The sequence below is a fragment of the Mustela lutreola genome, chromosome 11, assembly GCF_030435805.1.
Source record: "Mustela lutreola isolate mMusLut2 chromosome 11, mMusLut2.pri, whole genome shotgun sequence".
Classification (NCBI taxonomy): Eukaryota; Metazoa; Chordata; class Mammalia; order Carnivora; family Mustelidae; genus Mustela; species Mustela lutreola.
Window position 1 is genome coordinate 60,166,288 of NC_081300.1, and position 19,750 is coordinate 60,186,037.

General features: G+C 46.7%; 1 protein-coding gene across 3 annotated transcripts in view; it reads left to right on the forward strand.

Annotated features, from left to right (window-relative positions):
- Window positions 1–19,750, forward strand: part of GNAL (G protein subunit alpha L) — a 145,267-nt gene that overhangs the window by 33,875 nt on the left and 91,642 nt on the right. Inside the window, exons 1-5 of one of the 3 annotated variants that reach the window (XM_059138933.1) lie at window positions 6,152–6,256; window positions 6,884–7,131; window positions 7,405–7,477; window positions 8,163–8,217; window positions 8,377–8,496. In XM_059138933.1, coding sequence (XP_058994916.1) covers window positions 6,990–7,131; window positions 7,405–7,477; window positions 8,163–8,217; window positions 8,377–8,496 — 390 coding nt within the window. In that variant the 5' untranslated portion in view covers window positions 6,152–6,256; window positions 6,884–6,989. Of the gene's footprint in view, window positions 1–6,151; window positions 6,257–6,750; window positions 7,132–7,404; window positions 7,478–8,162; window positions 8,218–8,376; window positions 8,497–19,750 lie in introns of those variants that run through there. The other 2 variants (XM_059138932.1, XM_059138931.1) reach the window with 2 other exon arrangements.

Consider the following 19,750-nt stretch of genomic DNA (forward strand, 5'->3'; position numbering starts at 1 on the left):
TGTGCCCCAAATGTCCTTCCTCTTTAGAGCAGAATACTATTTTATCAGACACATAGTCCACATTTTGTTTATCCACTCATCCATCACCTATGCCTTTTTTTTTTTCCATTTCCAACCTGTCTCATTGACTTTATGTTCCTACCTAGAAGCTAGTACTTTGCTCAGCTGAGTACCTAAGCCCTCAACAAATCCATGTTGACTGTACCGTATGTCATTGCTTGTGTGTTCGCTTACTAGAAAACAATCAGGAGCTCCTCCAGGACAACATGCTGCCTCACATAGAGAAGTTAAATGGCTATGTATTTGTTACATGAATGTTGAATTCATGGAGACCTCGCTATTCGCCAGGCATTGTGATAAGATGACTGGATTCCTATCATTCTCACCATAACTCTGTGAGGTGAGTGCCACTGTCCTCACCCATTTACAGAGAAAGAAGCAGAACCACACGGCAAATGACGGACCTGAGTCCAACCATTCCTGCTCAGCAGCCCATGCTCTTAACCGCTAAGCTACACACACCATAGTAGAGCTTTTGCCTTAAGAGAAATTGCAGTACCAAGAATCTATATTTTCCTGTGGCTCATTGGGTTCACCCCACCTGAGACAGTGTTTGCTGTGTGTCCCTCCGCCTCCTCTAAAGTACCTATTCCCTCTCCTTTGCTTTTACTTAAGCAGATCCTCCTGGCCTGAAGTGTACTCCTTCTCCCTACCCGGTCCAACCCCCTTTTTCAAGACACACCTGGGGTCCCTTCCCCTTGGAGAAGCTTTTGCCATTCCCATGGACCCTCCCATCCCTGCAGGGGCCCTACCACACCTTTCGGCGCTGGGTGCCCATAGACTGTCACACCTTGCCCTCTGAATGGTGTAAGTGTGCCAGTCTGATATCCCCCAACTGCTCAAGGAGGTAATAAATTGGCCTCAGAGTCTCCTTACCCTTTTGGTGGTACATCTCTACAGATGATAGCCTGTAAGAAGAAATAAACACAAGTTCAATGCCATGAATCTAAGTTGTGTAGATTTAAAAAAAAAAAAAAATTGGATCCTCTTAGCTATCTTGCTTTACAGCATCCTGTTAACTGGATTTGCTTAAATTCTGAGAACAGTTCTAAGACAGGTAGACATTGCTGAAGTCCGACCCTGAATCGGTGTGTCAAACCCAGGATTCTTGTCTCCATACCTCGTGAAGCTCTGACCTTGCACAGGGATACCTCGCTGACACCAGGAGAGGGTTGGCAAGCATTTAAAATGCAGATGGCATTGTTTGTCTCTTTTTGTTCCAAATCAGGGGAAGAGGGTAATTCACTTTATTTAAAAAAAAAAAATAGGTTTGTGGGGAGGGTATGTGCTATGGTGAGTGCTGTGAAGTGTGTAAACCTGGCAATTCACAGACCTGTACCCCTGGGGATAAAAATATATTATATGTTTATTAAAAATAAAAAGAAAGAAAGAAATGTATTTTTTTTTAAAATTGGTTTGAAGAGAACTCTAAATCATTGGACACATTCTTATAACCCCAGAGACTGCATGAGATTGAATCTTTAAAAACAAACAAACAAACAAACAAACAAAAACTTGCGGGGTGCCTGGGTGGCTCGGTGAGTTAAGCGTCTCCTGTCGGCTCAGGTCATGATCTCAGGGTCCTAGGATGGAAGCCCCTATCATGCTCCCTGCTCAGTGGGGAGCCTGCTTGGATTCCCTCTCTTGCTGTCTCTCTCTCTCTCTGTCAAATAAGTAAAAATCTTTTAAAAAAATTAAATTAAACCATGATTCAAAATTCGCAAAACAAAGTGTAAATGAAATTTAAATAATTATGCGCTAACGCTTGAGAGGTCCTGTCTTAAATATCAACCAGAGTAAAGAACCCATCCCTCTGTTTGACCTTTGTCCTTTTGTCCCAAACTCTGTGCCTTTGCAATCCTCCTCCGGGGACCCAGGGCCTCCTCTGCCCTCCTAGGGAGGCGCAGGCGGTTCCCCGACCCGGCCACCGCCCCCTCTACCGGCAGGCAGCTGTGCGGCGTCCCTGGCTCTCCGCACGCAGGTGGGTGTGCGCATCTCGGTGAGGGCGATGCTGCCACAGCCGTTGCCTGGCAACAGAGGCCTGCACCGCCCGCAGCTCCAGGCTGCTCTCTGTGCTCCCCAAAAGGTCCGCTCCTGCCACTGCAGGTGAGCCAGCTGGAATTTGGGGTTCCGATCCCATGGTTTAAAACACCAAGGATTGATTTTCCAGACCAGACTAGGAGAAGGCCAGATGATTGGATTAAAGGGAGGGAGGGAGAAGGAGTCTTTTCTTTTCTTTTCTTTTCTTTTTTTTAATTATTTGACAGACAGAGATCACAATTAGACAGAGAGGCAGGCAGAGAGAGAGGAAGGGAAGCAGGCTCTCCGCTCAGCAGAGAGCCTGATGTTGGGCGCGATCCCAGGACCCTGGGATCATGACCTGAGCTGAAGGCAGAGGCTTTAACCCACTGAGCCACCCAGGCACCCCAAGGCGTCTTGATCTCCTACCTGATAACAGACTAGATAAAGCTGCCTTTACATGTCTCACTAAAAAAAGTTGCATCACTGTAAATGGCCATTACTTTTCTGTTTGGAATGTTTAGCGGCATGTTGTGAAACACACTAAACGTGCCCCTGTTAAGTCAGGATTCAAGGGTTTATATCCCAGATACACTGCTTACTGGCCCCTCAAAGCCTCTGTAAAGTAATGGCAACAATAGTTCCTTTTAGGGTTATTGCAAATGCTACAGAAATTACACCATGGGAAGGACTAGCGCAGTGCTGGCGGTCAGTGACCAACTAGGAGACGCTATTTTACATGGAACCTATTATTCTTGTATTGATATATTAACTTCTTGGGTGTAGTATTCATCATATAGGATCATCTAAATCTTACTGGAATTCCAAATATAAAAATGTATCTTTAAGCCTGTTTAATGATAAACTTAGGGATATTAAAATACTTAAGAGTTTATTTGAGCAAAACTTGATTCAAATCAGGCAGCATCCCATCTAACTGAAAGAAAGGAGCTTGGAGGAGCTGGGCAAAATGAAAGACTTTCATAACCAGCATAGAGCAGAAACAAGGACAGAACTCTAGGTTAAAAAGCAGGTTGGTTATTGTAAGGTGACAGTGGTGTATGAAGCAGATTACCTAACATGTGCTCATTGGGTGATTGCGGATTGACGGGTTTAAGATTTCATTTCTAGGGAAGTCAAAACTGTAATTAATTCTAAGTTTGGTCATGTGGGGCTAGCATAAGCATCTCGATTTGGAGCCCCTTGTCTTGTTTTTTGACACCCCTAATTCCTAGATCTGAACAAATGGAAACTTTTTGCTGCATTTTTAGGGTAACTAAATTATCAGGCTATCTGAAAAGTGTAGCTTTGGGGTTCTAATTTAATTCTCCCTTTATGAGTTTCCTTGGGATTTGTTTTGAAATTTTCTTCCAACTGTTTATAAAAGTCGTTGGCATTAAAGATGCCTCAGTGGTTGGCTTAGTGGCTTAAGCATCTGCCTTTGGCTCAGATCATGATCCTGGGATGCCGGGATCCCAGGTAGTCCCGCATCAGACTTCTTGTTCAGTGAGGAGCCTGCTTCTCTCTCTCCTCCCTGCTTGTGCTCTCTCTCACTATCTCTCTCACTATCTCTGTCTCTCTCTCTCTCGCACGCGCAAATAAGTAAATAAAATCTTTTTAAAAATCTTGGCATTAAGAAAACTGACAAGTCCTTATGAACATCCCACGATACTATGCAATTTTTATATACCTTTTCTTGCCTCCTGAGTGCCCACATCACCCGCAGTATATGCTGGGTTGATATTATTATGCGTGAACATTTGTGTTAACTCCAAGTGCAAGGCCAGGCAATGGTGAGAATAATCCCCTCCCACAAAACTCGAACCTTTCACCTAGCTCAGCATATAGTATGGCACTGTATGTTTGCTTCTGCCTGTGTCCAGAAGAGTAATTTATTACTCTTGTTTTTTAAGAAAGTATTAATATTTTCAGCATAGTACCAAACAGGACAAGTGCTTCCTGAACTTAAAATCTGATGACAAAATGCCTTTCATGAGACCCCTCCCCTCTTGGAGCAGGAGTTCTCTTTGACTTTCAGGAATTCATTCACCCATTTGACAAAGATCCATGGGGCACCTCCTTCTGGCCACACACAGGACACAGGTGCAGCAGATGGAAAGTACAGACTCAGGCCCCGCCCTCATGGAGGCCAAGGTCTAGCTGACTTTGGGAAAAGCTGTACATAAACCATTACAATTCAAGGAGCTGGTGGGATGATGGAGCATGGGGAGAGGCCTAACACTGAAGATGGAGGGAGTAGTGAGCCTAGAAGGGTAACTAGGAGGTGGCCAACTGAAGAAGATATCCCAGATATTCCAGAAAGCAGCAGCATGTGAACCCAATGGATAAGCCAAGGTGTTCCAGAAGTCCACAGGGTTGGAAGGAGACTCAGGGCAGTGCTGGGAAGGGGTGACCCTTAAGAGCTGAGGCCATAGAGTTTACACCAACCCAGTCTTGATGGATCATGGTCGAGGACTTGATGGTGGTGGGGACAGACATGGTAGATCTGTGCTGTTACTGTGGCAACATGGGGCACTAGACTATGAGCTGGAGACCATTGCCAAAATCCACGTTAGATTAGTGATCTAAGACCCTAGTAATGGAAGACAGTGGAAGAGACAGCTGGTGTTTAGGAAACTGACTCCATGGGACACAGGAACTGTTTGGGTTGGGGAAAAGGAAAAGGAGTCAGGAATGAGTCCCATGTTCTGGTTTGGAATCAGAGACCCTTATCACAGAGAGAGAACGGATAGGATATGGGCTGGAGATGTGAGGGGAGACTTAGGGCATGAACTCAGCCTTTGGCAGGCAGAACTGGGGATCTATGTCAGGGGGATGAAAGTGGAGGTCTGTTCCAGGATGGCAGGGGACAAGAGGGTGAGTTGAGCTGGAGATGTGATGTGGCTGCAGTCTGAGCTGTGTGCATAGACTATGGAGGGCACAGTCAGCCCTGCCAGAAGTGTGTGTGTCCAGGGAAAGAGGGTGGGTGGGGCCCCAGACACCTACACCAGCCAGAGGGTGGGCAGAGCATCAAAACCACCGTGACATGCCAGCCAAAGGGCCAGACAGTCTCAAAGGACCGTCAGTGCCAGCTCCATGGAGAGGTCAAAGAAAGCAAAGACCCAAGTTCTCAGATGAAGGTTAGTGCCTGGGAGGCCACTAATGCCCCTAAAGAGAATATTTTGAGCGTAGGGAGGGGGGGCCAAAGCCAGGATCCTAGGGCTGAGGTGTGAACAGGAGGTCAGGAAGGACAGGCCTGAGTCAGATTCCCTTTATAACTCTTTGGCTGCTGTGAGTAGGAGGGGTACATGGTGGCCCTAACAAGGAGCCTGCGACATAAGGAGGTGCTGTTGGGTTTGAATGAGACACACTGACAAGTGAGGCTGGCTGTGCCCCCTCGGGGTGCGGGCTACAGAGGGAAGAGGGCAGCAGAGCGTCGGAAGCCCCCCCCCCCCCCCCCCCCCCCGCCTGGTGCCATTTGCTCTCTATAAAGAAGATCGGGCCTTGCTGAATGTGAGAGAAATGTGGGTTGGGAGAAAACTGGAGCACTTGAAGACAGACGAACAAGGCCACATAGAAGAATCAGTGTGCAGGGCCTTGAGGCCCCCCAGAGCCTGGAGACCATCACTGTGCCCCAACAGTGCCACAGGAAAGGAGGTGATCTCTGTCCCGGACTTCTAAGTCATCCTTCCCTCAAGTCCAAGCATGCGAGTGCAAAGCTGCGGCGGACTGACCGTCTAGGCAAGGTGGTGGTAGCAGTAATCGAGGAACTCGCACTCAGCACCGTGGATGAGAACGCGGACCGGTCTCTACGCTCTTTGGTTCCGGGGCTACAGTGCCAAAGTTCGAGGCCGCAGTGTCTCCTAGGAAAGGAGTAGAGCGGCTCTGAGAACTGCGAAGGAGAAACGGGGGCTGGAGAGAAAGACAAGAGGCTAAGGGAGGCGGCGGCGTGGGTGCGCTGGAATAGTCTAGAAAATGAACGGAACAAAGGCGGTGTGACTGGTGAGCCTCTTACCGATCCTCCTCCCTGATAGAATATGCATGATCCTGAGCGAGTCCTCGCCTGCCTGGGAGCAGGGAGGCGTCCGAGGCAACGGCGGGGAGCGCACGCCCAGACCCAGTCTCCCGGGCTCGGGGTGCGAGAGAGGCACGCGGCCGAGGTGCGGACCCGGCGCGGGTGAGCCTCCCGCGGGCCCGGCTCGTAGACGTCAGCTCCCGACCCCTCCAGCCCCAGTAGCGCTAGTGCCCCCGGAGAGATCCCCGCGAGCAGGCCAGCTCCCCTTCCCTGCCGCGCGGAGGCCCCCGGGTCGCTCGGAACCGGGAGGGGGCGCGCGTCCGACGGCGGAGGCGGCGTAGGGCGCGAGCGGACCGGCAGGTGCGCACAGTCGCCCGGAGGGGACGGGACCCGCGCGCTCCGTGTCCCTGCGCCGCTGTCCGCCCGCACCCGGCGGGGGCGGAACCTCCTCTCGCTCCCTCGCGGGGCGCTTCCCCTGCAGCGCAGGCGGAGGCGGGGCTGAGCCGGGCTGAGCTCGGCGGGCGGCGCGCGGTGCGGACGGCGGGCGCAGCGCCACCCTGGCTGGCTCCAACAGAGCCCGGTGCTCTCGGCCCCCGTCTCCCTTCATTGTGTGCGATTTGTCCAGCAGAGAATTCTAAACCTGTATCTTTAAAAAAAAAAAAGGATCTGTTGGGCTCCGCGCGTCTTCCCCGCATCCTTTTTAGTTGCGAGTTTGCGGTGGGCAGAGGGAGGGAGAAGGAACGCCCGTTCCGATCGGCAAACACCGAGAGACCAGAGCATCTCTTTCAGCGGCAAGGAAGAGAAGCCGTCGCAGGATCCACACACAATCTACAACTCTCTATTGCTTTTTGTGCAAATACCTAAGTCTGCCTGACGTCCATCCAAGCGGGCAGGCATGGGGTGTCTGGGCAACAGCAAGACGGCGGAAGACCAGGGCGTCGATGAAAAAGAACGACGCGAGGCCAACAAGAAGATCGAGAAACAATTGCAGAAGGAGCGTCTGGCTTATAAAGCGACCCACCGCCTGCTGCTACTGGGTAAGGCCGGAGGGCGCGCGGCGGCTCCCGGCCCTAGCGGAGCGCACTGCCCGGAGCGCAGCGAGCGCGAGGGCCGGGCGGGCAGGGCCAGGCGGGGGCCGCGCTCACCGCCGCCCGCCGCCGGGACCCGCTCGCTCCTCCAGGCGCCAGCTGTCGTGTACTGGAAAATGCCTACGCTGGGGTAGGGCGATTGCCCTCCGGGGGGGGGGGGGGCAGGAGAGATGACGACGGCGTTGGGCCACGGACCCCAGCATTCTTTTTGTTTGTTTGCAGGGGCTGGTGAGTCTGGGAAGAGCACGATCGTCAAACAAATGAGGATCCTGCATGTCAATGGATTTAATCCTGAGTAAGGAATGATCCATTTCGCTTTTGCTTCCAAACTGCATGCAAACTTTTTCACTTCTCTCCAGCATTTCCAAACGTGCTTTCTCTGAATAGTTAATTTGATCATCGAATAAGACCTTTTTGGGGGAAGGGGGATTGAGAGAGAAGCGTGTTGTTGAATTTGGTATATGTAGGCAAATCTTTCTTTTGGTAGCATCTAGATTAAAAAAATGACATAACTTGCTTAACAAAATATGATCGATTAAATGTTCTTGCGATGTTGGTCTGTGCTGCATTTCTTAACCAATGTCAGTATACACTCTTCTCTATATCCTTGGTCTGTCTCTATTTCAATACGTAACAATCAACAGATGGCCAAATCAAGTAAAATAGATTTACAAGTGTAGCTGTAGAGTTTTTATATCCAGTTTTCATAACAACTTAGCCATGCTTTGTGTAACCTGTGTAGTTGCTTAAAACTACATTGTAATGCATGCATTCAAGTTTGCTTAGTGTACAAATTAGGAAAGAAGTATGGTTTCCTTTCCCAGTTAAAAACTATGCAGCTGCTGTTTTGGGGGTTGATGTTGACCTCTAAGAAAACCAGTCTAGCCCCATGCTGCAGCTGGAAGTTTAAAATCCCACTCAACGGATTCAGGTCAGTGCTAAAGATAAATTAAATTAATAACAATTCTCTTTTAATACAGAGAGAAGAAACAGAAAATTCTGGACATCCGGAAAAATGTTAAAGATGCTATTGTGGTAAGGATTTTTTTTAATGTTTGGTTAATAGAAAGGAAAGTAGAAAGTTAAATACTCTGCTCTCTAAAACTGTATAGACAAGAATTACATACTTTAGTTGTCATACAAGGAGCCTAAATATTATATTTATCCATATTTTTTTTCTTCATTCCATTTTAGACAATTGTTTCAGCAATGAGTACGATCATACCTCCCGTTCCGCTAGCCAACCCAGAAAACCAATTCCGATCAGACTATATCAAGAGTATAGCTCCTATCACCGACTTTGAATATTCCCAGGTAAGTAAATCCTTCTTGAAATATTTTAAATGGTGGAAGAGGGAACCATTTTCAATGAGATTGCTTGAAAATCCATGTTAATATTATTTTATCTTTGGCTTTCTTCAAAATCGAGCTCTCTGCCTAAGAAAAATGCTTTCCTTCATGCCAAAATATTAACATTTGTTAAAAATGTTAAAGACAAAGGGGTTGTAAGAAATGCTTTTATGAAGGTATTGGTGATATAGGTAATCAGGAAAATAGCCTATCTTTGAGAAATATGGGTAGTACTTTTTTCTATGTGTATTTCTAAATTAACAATGAGGCAGTTTCCCAGAGAACAAAAGAATAGAAGTGACATGAGCAGAGAGAAATAGTTATGGTGACTGCTTCCGTGGGGATAATAGAATAGAATTCAGTTCACTCTTAAGATGAGTATCCTATGGCTCCAATGAGAAGAGAATGCATGCTATAAAGAACATAGATCACTTCTGAACGTTTATTCAATGATGGGGGGAAAACATAGTTTGCCTCGCATCTGCAATATTTTGGGCCGTTTTCCTAATTCCTTGGATAGCAGTATTGCTTATGTGAAAGGGTGAAATGAATAATAATTTTCTCTTGTTTTGTTTACATACGTATTCTTAGAATATTGTTATTTCGTCATTTGATTAAGCATGCGCCAAAGGAAAATATACTTGTTAGATTTCTCAGAAAGTCATTTTTCTTACAGTTGTGCCAAAAGAGCATATTTGTGTGTGTGCCTGTGTGTGTGTGTGTGTGTGTGTGTACTCCCAACAGTAACAGAATTTTAAAGGGTTCCTTGCCTAGCACAGTGCTCTTGAGACATTTTGCATTCTTACAATCCCCTCTTTGAAAGGAAGGTGATGCAGAAAGCAGCGTGTAAAATAGATGGGTCCTGCCCGGCTCTGACTGAGGTCTGGGCCAGTGTGCATCTGCTCAGCTCTACTCCGCTCACTTTAGCAGAGCACCCTTGTCTCGGAGCTTTTGTAGCAGGATGGTAGATAAGAATGACCCTTTTTGTGGAACATAAGGAATAGCATGGAGGACGTTCGGAGAAGGAAGGGAAAAATGAAGGTGGGCGCGGGAAATGGAGGGGGAGAGGAACCATGAGAGACCATGGACTCCAAGAACCAAACCGAGGGTTTCAGAGGGGAGGTGGGGGGGGGCATGGATAAGCCTGGAGATGGGTATTAAGGAGGGCGCATATTACATGGAGTACTGGGTGTTACACGCAAAGAGTGAATCATGGAACACGACAGCAAAACCTAATGATGTACCGTATGGTGACTAATATAATAATAGTAATAAAAAGAATGACCCTTTTGAAAGCTTTTATGTGCATCCTCTCCTGTGATTTTTGCATCTGATAAGCATTCCAGGGTAGCTACCAAGAGTTCTAGAATTTCTAACAGGAAGGAGTTGGAGGTGGCAAACTGGCTAGAAAAGGGGGTTGGGTGTCTGCGGCAGCTGGCACCCTTTCTTTACTGAACTGTGTCTTTAACTGGATGGCTTAGAGGGGTAAAAGGAGTTGACAGGACGGAGGTGTCCGGGTAGGACTAAAGTAGTGATTCAGCTGGCTAGAGCTATAGGGTGTCATCCAGGATGTGTGACATTGCATCTATCAAAGAAGTTGATACTTTGGGGGAAAAATTAACTTTTATTTAAAAAAATGCCTATTATTGTTAAAGTCATAAAAATAGAGCTAAATCCAGTATCTTAATAGTAAATATAATGCAAACTTACTAAACCTAGGACTTTTGAGACTGAATCCTTGAGAAAGTCTTTTGGTGTCATAATCCAACACCTTAAAGGTTCATTTTCTTGCAGCTATAAAATAATTTTATAATAAAAATTAATTTCAGAGTTCTTTAAGAAGGAAAATTCAAATAATATGTATTAAAATTACTTGAGGCTGCCCCTTATAATATAAAGGCTAACCTTATCTTGAGATATCTTAATGATTCTCTCTAAAAATGTGACACTTAAGTTAACCTTTTGGTTTTCGGCTTTGGGCTGTTGTTTTTTGTTTTTTGTTTTGTTGTGTTGCTGTTCATATTGCCTTCCGTTTGAATTTCTTTCTTTTTTTTTAAGATTTTATTTATTTGGGGTGCCTGGGTGGCTCAGTGGGTTAAAGCTTCTGCCTTCGGCTCCGGTCATGATCTCAGGGTCCTGGGATCAAGCCCCGCATCGGGCTCTCTGTCTCTCGACAGAGACAGCCTCTCTGCCTGCTTGTGATCTCTGTCTGTCAAATAAATAAATAAAATCTTTAAAAAAAAAAAAAGATTTTATTTATTTATTTGAGAGATGGAGTGGGGGAAGGTGGGGAGGAGCAGAGGGAGACGGAGAAGCAAGCAGACTCCCTGCTGAGCAGGGAGCCCACCAAGGCGCCCAATGCTAGAACCCTGGGATCATGGCCTGAGCAGAAGGCAGAGGCTTAACCGACTGAGCCACCCATCCACCCCTCCATTTGAATTTCAGTTGAATTACAGGAAACCTAAGCTTTCACAGAAAAGGCCAATGTAGATGGTGAAGAGTGCCCAGTTGGCTAACTATTGATGGGGTTTAGAGAAAGCATTCAGGGTCAGACCTCACTGGCCTCGTAGGCCAGGTCTGTGTTGATCGGCGGGGGGGACCTTCAGAGAGCTCCGAGCAGGGCAATTACATGACCTGGTTGTGTTTTATCAAGATCACTCTGGCTGTAGGTGGAAAATGGTGCCGAGGAAGGCCAGGTTGCAGTGGAACAATGGTCTGGGAGTCCGTTATAACGATCCATACGTAAGATAATGGGGCAGCTTGGTGTGGGGTGGTGTAATTCACTGATAGGTGCCTAGTTAGTTCTTTTCTCGTTCATATAGCCAACACTTGTCTTTCTGTGGACTGGGGTCCATCCAGGAGCCCCTTTGCTAGTGGGCACCATGCCTTTGCATCTACACATGAGGAGATAGAAAACAGTCTCAGTTTCACGGTGACTAACATAACACAATTAAAAAATAATAATCATAAAGAGAATATAGTCTCAGGTGATGATCATGACAGATCCTCTCCACCTCCCAAAAAAAACTCGTAGCAGGACACCACACCAAGAGCAATTACTTAAATTGAATTATTAATTCGTCTGTTTGGTTTTTTCCTTCTTAAAATGTGGGTATTTGATCGGTTCTTTTAAAATTATAGTGTGCTAGGTTTTTAAAAGTTTTTTTAAAGATTTTATTGGGCGCCTGGGTGGCTCAGTGGGTTAAGCTGCTGCCTTCGGCTCAGGTCATGATCTCAGGGTCCTGGGATCGAGTCCCGCATCAGGCTCCCTGCTGAGCAGAGAGCCTGCTTCCTCCTCTCTCTCTCTGCCTGCCTCTCTGCCTACTTGTGATCTCTCTCTGTCGAATAAATAAATAAAATCTTTAAAAAAAAAAAAAAAAAAGATTTTATTGATTTGACAGAGGGAGATACAATGAGAGAGGGAATACAAGCCAGGGGAGTGGGAGAGGGAGAAGCAGGCTTCCCGCTTCTGGGATCGTGACCTGAGCCAAAGGCAGATGCATAACTGACTGAGCCCGTTGGGCGCCCCTTGCTAGGTTTTTTTAAAGGGGAAGATGAAAAAGAAGACTCTGTGAGAAATGTGACAGCAGTCTGACCTGTTGATCAGGGATCTGTCATTACCGCCTGGCATTTCCTACGTTGACGTTTTATCAGAACTGTGTGTCAGCATCAACCCAGAGAGGGGAGAAAGGACACTGTCCCCTCCTCCCGGGGAAAAGGACGGGTGGGAGGGTTGGTTAAGGAATAGGTTGGCACCCGGCAGGCACAGGGGCAAGGCCCAGGGAGTCTGGCTGCCCCCTCTGGGTCTTAGATCCGTCACTCTCTAAAGACACAGCCCGAAGCGGGTGGCATGCCACTCGGCGAGAACGGCGGTGGGAGCCAGGCTTCCCAGAGAGGCTCTCAGAGGGGTGCGGACGCCCACAGAAGGGCTGGGAACCGACCCGTCCAATGCTGAGGTGCCCTTAGTGGCTCCCGCCTGTGTGCTTGTCCTGTGTCCTCTGGGGAAGGCACGCAGAATTCTAGAACATCACATCATCAAGGTTAAGTGATCCAGTGTTTTTTAACCAACTGAACTCCTCATCCTGCCCCCCACCACCTTCCCACCACCACCATCCAGAAAGGCTTTGAAGCCCACAAGTTGCATCAGGAGCAGGTTTTCCCTCCGGAGCCCAAGATGCCAGGTCCACCTGGATCCCCAGCCTTTGTCCCTGAACCTCATCAGAGCCCTCTGGACTCCCCAGCACTGTTGGAAAACAACGAGCCACTTGTGTTAGCTCCTGGGGAACAAACGTCTTCTCTCTGGGCTGTCTGCCTGTCCTCTTCTCCCACCACTCGCACCACTCACACTGAAAACCATCCCTGAGTGCCTTAGAATGTAACAGAATCCTCTGTCCACTTCTCTAGGGAGCTGCAGGTGTAACAAGTCAGGGGCCTGGCCCCCTGGGACGTCGCACTGCATCCCAGAAAGGAAGGTTCCCCTCCATAGAGTAAACCAGCACTTTCGCCCAAGATGACACACTCAGATCCACCTCCCAAGCATCCACTCTTTCGAGGGAGTGAGGTTTAGCTTGCGTTTTAAAAGAGAAAGGAAACTAGAAAGTGTAAATTATGGGAACTACTCCTGTGGGGAGTGAACTCTTAGAGATTCGTCTATGTGGCATCCAAGAGAAAAGTCATCTTGGATCGTTTCAGACGTCATGAGTAAACCAGGATGACTGCACAGGGGCGCCCTGGGGCTGTGCTCTGAGCCCACTCTTCTTCCATCTCAGCTGCCCCTGGCGCGATAAACCACCCAAAGGGGGAGGAGACTGCCCTGAACCAGAGCCCAAGGGGAAACCAGCTTCACGGGGCTCAGGCTGCCTCTGTGCTTTCAAGTGCCAAGGCAGGATCTAGAAAGAACGTCCGCCTGGGGCAGGAATGCTCCAGAGGCACCTGCCCAGGACCTCTGAGTCTGCGGACTGGACAGTGTCCCTGTCTCAAGGAAATATACTGGAGCCAGATCACCTAGGCTCAGATTCTGACCTTCCTGCCACTGTGTGACCTTGAGCAAATCACCTCCTTGCTGTCTGCCTTTTCTCAACCATGAAATGGGGGTAGATGATCATAATACCGACTGCATGACATTGTTAGGAGGCTGGAAGCAGGGATGGCGTGTGGGAGGGGCACCTTCAGGATCCGCATCACTGCTGTGTGGAAGGGCAGGGGCTCTGGGATTGACTGGGTGCCGCCATGCCTGGCTGGCGCTCTTCATCACCATCCATTGTCCCAAGCCCTGGTGGCCTCAGATCAACTCCCAACTGTCTACACACTGTCCATTCCTCTCTGGGTCCAAGGAGGGGAGACAACTGAACCCTCTGGCTATTCCCCCACCAGCCAGCCCCACACTGCAGCCCTGCCTTGAGCCAGCACCTATAACCATGTCCTCGGTCCATACCAAGAGCTGATGTCCCCAACACCTCAAAACATACCTGGGAAGTGGTGACTGTAATTACCCCCAGAAAGCCAGAAAGCCATGGGCTGGCCCTGACTGCTCAGGAACACTGGCCTGCAGGCCTCCTCACGGCACCGACGTCAGGGTGGGAGGTCTCCCAGGCAGTGTCCCACCTGGCCTCTGTCACCTGAAGCTGCACCTCCCCCAACCCCCCGGATCTCAGCCTTCTTCCTCCTCCTTCACTTACTTCCAGTCAGATTTTCTGGAAGTAACATTGGCAGTCTTCCTCCTTTCCCACCAGCTCTGCCCATCTTTGTCCTCCCCTTCCGCTCTGTGCCTTGCCTAGCGACAGGTTCTCTGAGGCCACCTGGAACTGTCCTAGATTTGCCAGATCTCTGTCAGACTTTTCACCTTTCTCCCTGGGGCTACAGTCTGTGCCCAGTTTTGCCACAAGCTCCAGCAAACTTCTGGCTTATTCTTATAACCCAGTACTCACCTCAACATAGGCTTCATAGGCTTTCTAATAATAGGAAGATGAGCTGTATCCTGAAACACCCCCTCCCCCCACAAGGGGAGTTAATACTGAAATGCATCGAATGTCAAGAATAGGTGTCTCCTCAGGAAGGTTATCAGCATTTGACTTTCTAAATAAAATATTTTAAATGCCCTAGGTATGTTCTCTAGTTTGTTTGTTTGTTTGTTTTTAATAAACAACAACCATTCTTTTTTTAATTTGCACAACTGGGTTTTTTTTTTTTCCTTTTCTGAAGTTTGCTGAAAGTGGTGAGTGCCTGTGTCTTAGAGCAAGGCCACCATACTGATTCTATAGGGCATTGTCAAAGTCATATTTTAAAAACAGCACTGTTGAAAATAAACTGTTGGTGAGGTCTTAGAGACCACCTAATCTGAGCGTTCCCGCTGAGGAAACAGCAGCAACAGAGAGAAAGAACTTGCCAGGGAGGCAAGAAGTTTGATTTCCTGCTGTGCATGGAGCGCTGTGGTAGTTGGCAAAGATGGAACATGGCTTCCAGTGAGAACCTCTTGTAACAGAGTAGTCCGAACAGCAGTCTTCAGTGGGATAACATTAATGATCCCCAAGACTTTTTCTGACAAAACTAAGTGTGAAGGTGCTGCAGAGGGGGAGGAGTGAGATGAACAAGAGGTTACCTCAGCTCCTCTTTCTTCTTCAGTATTTAGTCAGTGAACTTAAGTGTCTGTGGATACTAAGATCCTCAAAGAGCTCATCTAGAGGGAATACAGCCTTATAAACAAGGTTGATGGTATTGTATAATGCTACAATAGAGGTATTTGTGGGGAGCTACTGGAAGTATGTGGGGGACCCCACCTGACCAGCTTCATGCTGAACCAAGGCCGGAGGATTTGGGCCTCCTCCTCAGGGCTATGGAGAATCATCCAGTGATTCTAGTCAGGGATGGACAAAAGGCAGGTTCTCTTTGGAAAGACCACTCCTGAACTCAGGAAGAGGCCACTATGGCATGTCTGCTCTTGGCATGGCGCTCTGAGTGTTCATCTGTCTGGGCAAAGGACATCTCCTCGGTCAGAAACCTGCTTCCGAGCCTTATTGCTTATGTCAAAAGGCGTACCTTTTGCACATCTGGAATACTAATGAAAGAAATTGCTGTTAATTTAATAAAATATTCCCATTGGATCCATCAGCTACACTAGAGCTTCAGTGGAAATGTTTTTCTAAATTTCCATTTTTTGTTCTTTGAAACATTGTCATAAGGGTTTTCCTAACAAATAATAACTTTTTTATTTTGAGACAATTTTAAACTTACTCCCAAAATGTAAAGTAGTACCGAGAACTCGCAGACATTCATCAGACAGATTCAGTAATAGCTAGTGGCCATATTTGCTTCCCCGTTGTATCCACATGAACACACATTTTCACCAACCGTTTCAGAGTTGGCTGCAGACCATGTGGTCCCTTCCCTTTAAATACCGCGCTGTGGATTTCCTATGAACAAGGACACGCATGTTTATAACCACAGTACGGTTATCAAAATGAAGAGATTTAACATTGATACGCTCTTGTTTTGGAACCTATAAGTGTTGTTCAGATTTGACCAATTGTCCCAATAATAATACAGTGAAGTTATAGTAGTAATAATGATAGTGATGACTCTGGCCAATAATCCAATCCAGCATCAAGTACAAATTCAATTTCCATTCCTCCTTCTTATATAGCAGTTCCTCGGCCCTCCTTTCTGGCACGACATTGACCAGACCTTAGTTTTGTGGAGTGCCCTCACTGTGGCTCATCTGATGTGTCCTGACCAGAGGCGATTAGGGCTTTGGCAGCAAAAGCACAGGAGTGATCTTGTGTCCTTCCTACTGCATCACAGACATGAACAATGAATCTCTTACTGAAGGTGGGGGTCTGCTACCCTTTTCCCCCCTCAGCAATTCCGAAGTATGTTCTAAGAATGCTTTTTGGGGATTGTATAAATATCCTGTTTTTTGGGGTTTTTTTTAAGATTTTATTTATTAGGACGCCTGGGTGGCTCAGTGGATTAGGCCTCTGCCTTCAGCTCGGGTCGTGATCTCAGGGTCCTGGGATCGAGTCCCACATTGGGCTCTCTGCTCAGCGGGGAGCCTGCTTCCTCCTCTCTCTCTGCCTGCCTCTCTGCCTACTTGTGATCTCTCTGTCAAATAAATAAGCAAAAATCTTTAAAAAAAAAAAAAAAGATTTTATTTATTTATTTGACAGAGATCACAAGTAGGCAGAGAGAGGGGGCGGGGAAGCAGGCTCCCTGCTGAGCAGAGAGCCCCCATGCAGGGCTTCTGAACCTAAGGCAGAGGCTTTAACCCACTGAGCTACCCAGGTGCCCCTAAATATCCTATTCTTATCAAAACAGTCACACTCTCTAATTTTAGCAGACTAATAAATTTTTTGTGCAATACATATTGAAGGGGTAAGCTGGGAGCAACTTTTTTGGCTATTTCTAAATACTGCAGTGAAAACCAAATACAATGTAGGTCATGACACTCTGCCTTTCACATAATTAAAAAGCACATCACTCCGTGTTCTTAATAATATAAGCGTGTGGAACGACCTCTGACCTAGACCGACACACCAAGAAATCCAAGCTGGAGGCACAAGGCAAGTCTTCCCTACAGTGTTTTTCCTGACAAAAGACACATGTTCAGGGTCCCAAAGTAAAGCAACATGTTTTGTTTTGAATTCCTGATACATTTTAAGGGTCGCAAAGTGAGACACCATATTTTTTTTAATTCCTTAAGTAAGAAGTCATCAAAACTTAAAATCCTTTGAAAGTACGAGGTTTTTGTTGTCAAGGCTCACCTCAGATTTTGATATATTGAGAGTTTGTCTCTCGGCTTACCAAAGCAGAAGTTCACTTCAAAGGACACTTGATCTTTTCAAAAGAATATGACATTAAAAATACCTTAGCGTTAAAGCATGTTGTCCTTATCGTTGCTCGTTTTATGTAACTGTGAGAGAAAAGGTCTTGAACTTTGCAGTTCTCTCTCTCAGAAAATGGTGGAAGGTACAGACAAGTAAGCTGTTCTTTCGACATGAAGCCTTGAATGAGTTGACACATGTGATTTGTGAGAAAGGTATACTGAGGTTTTAAGAAGCAGAATATTGAATTTACTCCTGAAAAAGATTCCTCTAAAACACTGACTTTTAAATTTTTTTCGTTTTGCATGAGAACATCATCCAGAATGTGTGGGGTTTTTTTCCTCACCTCTTAAAATAATCCTGTACATTTCTTTTTTATTCTGCCCTTATTATAGCACTGGGATTAAATTAAATCGACTTTATGCATAAAATTTTCACTACACAAAGCAGTTTCATTTTTTAAGTTGTATTTGTGGTTTTTTTGAATAGGAAGTATTTGTACACGGCACAAAATCCAAAAGATGTAAAGATGAGTGAAAAGTCTCTCTCATACTCTTGCCCTCAGACACCAAATTTCACACCCAGAGACAACCTATGTGGCATAAAATTGACTTAGGGCCCTCAGAGAGCAATGTGTTTTTATCTCAACGTGTTTTTATCTCACAGGGAGTAGTCAGTTATAAAACACAATTGGAGTCCATCTTATTGGTATGGAGAAAAGATCTAGCCTGAATCGCCAAGTAAATGTTTTTGAAATAAAATTTAACATGAAAGACTTAACTTTTAAATTGTAAGGTAACTGTCTTACTGCTCAGGCAAAATGCCAGAGTACTTGATTATGAAAATATAGAAAGATTGTGTTAGGCATCCATTAAATATCCACCTTCTAAAGAAGCCACAGTCTTCATGCCTCTGAGGGGAACCTTACAGTATACAATTAACCCCAGCAGAACACCTGGAGGGCATTTGACCTTCAGAGTCTGCATGGCTAATAACCTGTCAGAGCAGCTGGGGGCCCTTGGGGGCTATTTCTCTGGCCACATAGGGTCGGACCGCATGCCTTTCCCACATGAGTTTCCCATTCATTCCTTACCCATCCTGTAGTGTTCCTTCTTGGCTTTAGGGCATTTGGTCCCTCCCATGCTTCCCAGCCCTTGAAATCTCTGCACAAGGAAAAATCCCTTGTCTCCTCCCATGTGATGTGCTTATGTCCATCTGCATGTCGTACATTGCCCCGCCTGCCCCTCCCCCATTCTTGCTTTACCACCTGCAAAACCCGCCAGATGTTTTCTTCTTACTCTACCCGAACAACCAAGATTCCCAGAACAGTCTGGATGCTGTCTGTCTGTCCTTATCTAAATATTGACTTGCCCAAGGTCCATTTCAAACTCTTAGTATATCCTCAATTAATGCCTAGTGGTTAAAATAACTAAAGAAAGGCCTTATTTGCTCCATTTAAATTCCTCCAATTAACAAGACAAACTCACTCCAAAAGCAGATTTTGTGTCGTGATTTCAAATGTTTACGGGTCCTTTTTTTTTTTTTAAAGATTTTATTTATTTATTTGACAGAGAGAAATCACAAGTAGATGGAGAAGCAGGCAGAGAGAGAGAGAGGGAAGCAGGCTCCCCGCTGAGCAGAGAGCCCGATGCGGGACTCGATCCCAGGACCCTGAGATCATGACCCGAGCCAAAGGCAGCGGCCCAACCCACTGAGCCACCCAGGCACCCTTTACCTATCCTTTTTATTTAAAGTTCGGGTCATGGTCCTGTTGTGTTTGGCCACTGAACATACCTTTATTGGGCATTGAATCCATTTCCTCCTGGCTTGCTATGACATTTGCCACCAAGTTGTGCTCAAAAAATGTGTCCCAAAAAAGTCCCTAAAAGGTAACTGCCAAGTGCTTAACACTGTACTTAGGACTGTGAGTTGCACAAAGTTATACCAAGACTTCTAGCTTCAGGAACCGGAGGACCCAGTGAAGAAACAAAATGCACATACAGCAAAATCTCCAGTATGTGTTGTAGAATGAATGTAGAATGAATGAACAACCCAGTGTCGTGTGATGTCATGCTACCTCACGTGGGATAGACTAGAGGCTATGTAGCCACTCAGGATGACAGGGCTCAGACCAAAGGCTTCAAGGTCACACTGATGTGGTGGGTCTGCCGGGAGAGCAAAGCCAGAAGAGCCAAGGACAGTGGTGGGAAAAAACCAGCTTAGCTCAAGTCAAGCTGAGTGTTGAAAGGAAATGAAGGGTTAGGGAGTTGGGAGGCAGGCTGCCACCCCAGCTAGAACACTTTTTATTCATTATATTTAAAAAAACATGACACACTGTGTATTTGGAACATGGCTGCTGGGGTACTGAACAAGAGAGCACTGACGGGAGGGGATCGTGGCAA